Here is a 6,116-nt window from a genome sequence, read left to right as displayed (position 1 = left end):
TCTGAAAAAGGTAACATGTACCTTGTACTTCTTCTGTGAAAATGTTTCATTTTGTTGCTTGTGAATTTTTACCATCTTACTGAGTTGTTGTGATTTTACTGCAGTGAATTTTCTTGCAACTTTGAGGCTTCTGTTAACAACACTCAACCTTGCAAGAGTAGCTTGTTTCTCCATGTGAAAACTTCACTGTTGGTAAGAAACAAATTCACCGCTGTAACTCACTTGAATATATGTTTTCCCTTTTTTTGGAATTGGACTGATTTTTGTGTGTTGTTGCTGCAGCAGTATTGAATAAACCATCTCCTTGTCCTGATTTGCACGACTTAGAAGTTAGTAGGGAAAGAACCCTCTGATCTAACAAACCAAACTCATCATCCTCATACTGAGTTAACTGCTTCCTCTGAAAGGACTGCATTCTGAATACTCGATGTATGCGATCGGCAGCTTGTGTAGCATTGCGGACAGCGGTTAGAGAATCCTTAAGACAGAGGGCATCAGGCATATCATTATAGACCACAGGTGTTGCAGTTCGCTCCAAAACTGTCTGTACTGTTTTCATTCCTGGAACTTCTTGCTTACCACCTTTTTGTTGATCATCCACTGTGAGGGTTTCAAGGTGGCTTGTTAATGAAGATTCTGCTAAAAAAAACCAGAGAGTCCTTTGTGCCCATTGCTAGAGGCGAGATCTGCAGCTGTTCTACCTGAAGGAAACTCTGGAGATGGATCCTCCAGTTCGGTCTCTGTGGCAGCACCGACCTTGATGACAGCAACTCCACCAGACAACTTAGCGATTCTCTCGGCGAGTTTCTCAGAATCATAAATTGAGTCTGTCTCAGACAACTCTTTCTTTAGTTGTGCAACCCTGGATTGCAACTCATCCTTTGATGCAGCATCGGCAATAATAGTGGTAGAATCCTTGGAGATGGTCACCTTCCGGGCCAAACCAAGTTGTTCAATTGTGGTGTTTTCAACGAGAAGGCCCAGATCACTGGCTTGGAACTCAGCACCTGTCAATATAGCAATGTCTTGAAGAAGGGCCTTTCTTCTTTCACCAAATCCTGGAGCTTTGATGGCAGCGACATTAAGGATACCACGCAGCTTATTGACAACAAGGGTCGCCAAAGCCCCACCAGTGATATCTTCAGAAATGATAAGCAAGGGGGCTCTCAATTGAGTGGTTTTCTCCAGCAGAGGAATGATATCTTTGATTGCTGAAATCTTCTGGTCGGTAATCAAGACTCTAGCGTTCTCAAATTCAACAATTGATTTCTCTGGATTTGTTACAAACTGAGGGGAGATATATCCTCTATCAATCTCCATTCCTTCTTCAACTTCAACTGTCGTGTCAAACGAGGAAGAAGACTCAATGGATAAAACACCATCGGGTCCAACCTTGTCAATCGCTTCAGCAATCATTTTTCCAATCAACTCATCATTTCCAGCAGAAATAGTAGCAACAGCTTTTATATCATCTCCACCTTTAACAGGCCTAGCCAACTTCTCAAGCTCTTCCACCAAAGCCGCCACAGTTTTATCAATTCCTTTCTTGATCGACACAGGATTAGCACCCGATGTTACATTGAGAAGTCCAAGCTTAATAATTTCCCTAGCCAGAATCGAAGCCGTTGTAGTCCCATCACCAGCAGAGTCATTAGTTTTACTTGCAACCTCCCTTATAAGAGCTGCACCAGCATTTTCCATGGGATCAGGAAGCTCAATAGCTCTTGCAATTGTCACACCATCATTAACTACCTTAGGACTTCCAAACTCATCCAACACAACATTCCTCCCTCTGGGTCCAAGAGTGAGGCCAACAGCATCGGCAAGTTTATCAATTCCGGCTTGCATAGCGGAGCGTGAATGTTGGTCAAAGGCGATATCTTTAGCGGCGGCTTTAACCACAAAACGGTTAGGTTTCTGCCTGAAATTGACCCTTCCATGTTGTTTAACCTTCTTGCTGAGACTGGTCTGTGCACTTGTTACCACTGAGGCATGACCCCTGAATTTTGATACAACAGATGCATCTACAAGATCCCGGCAATAGACGAAGCCATCCTCAGAGCCACCAGTTACATGAGCATCCGTATTGGTAAGGCAGCAATCCAATTTGTATGACTTATTAGTGTGGCCCTTATATTCTTGTAACAGTTCACCTGTGGTTCTGTCCAAAAGACGCACAGTAGAGTCTAGGCAACCGGCTAGGATGCAGTTGCCATCATTTGACAATGATATACAGTTGACAGATTGCCCAAAGCTAAAAGATATTTCTCTGCCAATACGAATGCCAAATATCCGAACAGTTCCATCAACACTTCCTCCAATAATTTCAGTTTTTGTTAAACAGACAGACATCACACTGTCTGCAAATGTGTCAATAACCTGTATTGGCTCAGTGTTGTGGGATTTTGGTACTGCGGTAAGTTAACTTGTTTTTGCACTGTTATGATTGTTTGAAAGAACCAAATGCTGCCATGCATCTTTTGTTATGTGATATGAAGAAATGATTGCAATGAGTTCGCATTGGCCTTTATCAAGGGTTTAAATCCCTGTGTACAAACTTACAAGGCTAGCCAGCATGGAAGACCGACTTAGGATGCCATAAATGTCATGGTTTGCTGCTAATTCCTGTTGTTGCTCTAAAGGTAAGATTCAGATCTTTTGCAATCTTCTCACAATCCTTGTATGAATTTTTTTTCAGTAAGATCATGTTGTTGTGCAGGATGGTTCCTTGCTCAATATTTTGCATTGCAGGATTTGACATATTGTTGCTAAACCATCATGGCAGGTCTGATGTATGACCTGAAGTGAATCCCTGATATGGAATTGTTAGATGATTTCCTGCTGGTTACGTAACAGGCTCATAACTTGGTCACTGCAGGGTTTGTTATGGGTTGCATTACGGTTCTTGGTTGGCTCAAACAGGGCAATGGTATCCAGCATGTTTTTTTTGCAAAAATTGTTGTGGCTTCCATTCATTTTTTTTGTTTAATGATGCTCTGAACCAATGTCTACTGCAGGGTCCAAAAGAAACTCCTCATGCGTTTTGCTACAACCTGCGGGCGGACACCGGAGCCCAACCAGTTACGCACTACAGTTCGCGGATGGAGCTTTGATGGAGGCATTGGCAGAACCTATACCAGAGGATCCTGATGACTGGATATGATGGCCTATGAAATTAGATACGTAATGTTGAACAAAATTTGCAACTTTCTCAAAGTTATGAAATAAACTCTGTACTGAATTCTCCAACATGTTAGTTACTGTTGCAGCTTGCCTCTGTGTGTGTGGGTGCTATTGTTTTGCAGGTTGTAGGAATTTATTTGTTTGCTTTTCCCATCATCATGTAGTATACAATCTCCATCAACTGTCTCGTTTATTTGAATGACTGAATCAGTCCCAAGTTCAATGTTATTCAAAGAAGCTCCAACCTCATTTCTAGGACCACTTTCATCATTATCACAAAAACATTCGACACCATTGTGCCTTTTGCAAAAAAGACTGCCTTGGACAAGGAAGACTCGGGACACTTTTCTTTACACGTGTTACATGTATTAAGAGAAGCAAAGTCAACAATTAATGGATTAGATTGTTGTATATCACCATCTTTACCGGAAACTGTTGCAAAAGGATTCCTTGTACTACTAATCTGAGAAGAATCATAAAATTCATTGGCTTTGTCAGTTGAAATTGTAACTGAATTTGGTGCCATCAGTGTAAGAATAAAAATGAAACCTTTTTATTTGTGTCAAAACCAAAAACTGAATTTTGATCAATGGCAAAGGAAGATGATTAGAGATTTTTTTCTTCAACGCTAAAGGGTCATGGTTATATTATTACAGTTTTTTTTGGTATGTGTGATTGGTTTCTGAAAAATGAATGAAAGAAAATCAGAGAGATTTGTTATGGAATTTTGTGAATAATAAGAGTATGTTTAGAGAGAGAGAGAGAGAAGAAGTTCTTCAGTGTTGTTTTACCACATGTAACAGTACCTTTGGTGTAATTTGGATATGGACATGGGTTTATTTTAGGGTTTTCGGATTTGGGTCGACTTTGGTCAAAGTTGACCAAAAAGTCAACTGTTGACCAAAGTCAACAATTGGTCAAAAGTGTCAATTTTTGTATTTTTCTTGTATGGAACCATATGTACTGGTTTAAACATGGATGAAATAGATTGAAATGGATTAACAAATGGTTTGAAGTTGGTTTCCAACTTGTTTTGCCTTATGACTTGAATGTTTGACTTTGAAAAGAACATGACTGATAATGCACATGAACAAACACCATGACTTTGGACCAAGACCAATCCTCATGTAAAAACCAAAGTAAGGTTAGGCCAAGCACGCTAAACAAACATAAAAAATTCAGGACCAAAATCGGGGTATGACAGCTGCCCCTATTTAAGCGTCTTCAACTAGAGAATATGAAGCAGGACGTTCTTCATATGATCATTGTGGGAGATGGTTAAATACTAAGAAGACCCGGATTTTGCTCCTGAATCCCTATGAAACAATGCCTGTCAGCATCGTCAAAGAAGCAATCTCAAAAGAAGAATCCGTCTGGTACGGTGAAAATCGGTCTGAGTACCGAAACAGGAAGTTGACCTGAATACCAAAATAAATGGTAACACAGGAATACCCAGGGCCTGAACGCCGCACTAAGCATCGGAATATGAGAGTATCAATGTTGGTCTGATCACTGGAAATCTGGTCTGAACACCACTTTGATCTGGATATCGGAAAAACTGGCCTGAATGCCACTTCGGTCTGGATACCGGAAACTTCTTCGATCTGAAAATCGGAAACTGGCCTGAACGCCACTTTGGTCTAGATACCGGGAACACTGGCCTGAATGCCACTTCGGTCTGGATACCGGGAAAACTGGCCTGAATGCCACTTCGGTCTGGATACCGGGAAAACTGGCCTGAATGCCACTTCGGTCTGGATACCGGGAACACTGGCCTGAATGCCACTTCGGTCTGGATACCGGGAAAACTGGCCTGAATGCCACTTCGGTCTGGATACCGGGAAAACTGGCCTGAATGCCACTTCGGTCTGGATACCGGGAAAACTGGCCTGAATGCCACTTCGGTCTGGATACCGGGAAAACTGGCCTGAATGCCACTTCGGTCTGGATACCGGGAAAACTGGCCTGAATGCCACTTCGGTCTGGATACCGGGAACACTGGCCTGAATGCCACTTCGGTCTGGATACCGGGAAAACTGGCCTGAATGCCACTTCGGTCTGGATACCGGGAAAACTGGCCTGAATGCCACTTCGGTCTGGATACCGGGAACACTGGCCTGAATGCCACTTCGGTCTGGATACCGGGAAAACTGGCCTGAATGCCACTTCGGTCTGGATACCGGGAAAACTGGCCTGAATGCCACTTCGGTCTGGATACCGGGAAAACTGGCCTGAATGCCACTTCGGTCTGGATACCGCCTCGGTCTGAACACCGGAAAATTCTTCAAGTCTATCAGCATTGGCGAAGATAACAAAACAGTGATACGTGAGCCGGCACGCATGCCAAAGACCCAAGCTAGGGATAACAATCGAAAGATTGACCAAAGAGTGCATGAGATATATTATCAGTAGCCGTCAAAATGTAGATAATACACTCGCATGGAAGATTCCTCATAACCGGGTTGCAGGTTGTTAAATGGATAAACGATCGAAAAGAAAGGCATCAGGGTACCAGGACTAGGCATGCACAAGATGACCAATCAAAAGAGGATAAAGTTGCTGACTTGGAGCAAATACCCAAAAGAAAGGGGAAGACCCACTGGGGACAATACTGCTTGATCAAGGCAAGTATCCAGAGGGGAAAAGAGTATCAATACCGCAAGCTGGATACTGATAACTGCAAAGAGGGGATTACATCTACCGGTTTGTAGGCAGAAAACCACAGAAAGGTAACCAGTCATTGATAGGATGAGCACACAGGGTTAACTCTGCCAATGGGATGAAAGTGGGATTTTACAACTACCAGCTAGTAGGTAGAAAACCACAAAGATAGGACTTACAACTACCGGTTTGTAGGTAGAAGCCACAGAAAGGTAACTAGTCATCGATTGGATGAGCACAAAGGGTTAACTCTGTCAATGGGATGAAAGTGG

At 42.6% G+C, this 6,116-nt stretch overlaps 1 protein-coding gene across 1 annotated transcript; it reads right to left on the bottom strand.

Moving 5' to 3' along the window:
• Window positions 1-205: 205 nt before the first annotated feature.
• Window positions 206-3,709, bottom strand: LOC127095862 (ruBisCO large subunit-binding protein subunit alpha, chloroplastic). Its single transcript, XM_051034493.1, has 3 exons — window positions 3,547-3,709; window positions 702-2,360; window positions 206-600 (listed from the first exon to the last, which is right to left on the bottom strand). The coding sequence occupies exons 1-3, from the start codon at window positions 3,707-3,709 to the stop codon at window positions 206-208; spliced, it is 2,217 nt and encodes a 738-aa protein (XP_050890450.1).
• Window positions 3,710-6,116: the final 2,407 nt, after the last annotated feature.

Source organism: Lathyrus oleraceus, chromosome 6 (assembly GCF_024323335.1).
Source record: "Lathyrus oleraceus cultivar Zhongwan6 chromosome 6, CAAS_Psat_ZW6_1.0, whole genome shotgun sequence".
NCBI classification, from domain to species: domain Eukaryota; kingdom Viridiplantae; phylum Streptophyta; class Magnoliopsida; order Fabales; family Fabaceae; genus Lathyrus; species Lathyrus oleraceus.
The sequence above is the reverse complement of the archived record's forward strand: the minus strand, read 5'-3'. Positions and strand labels throughout refer to the sequence as shown.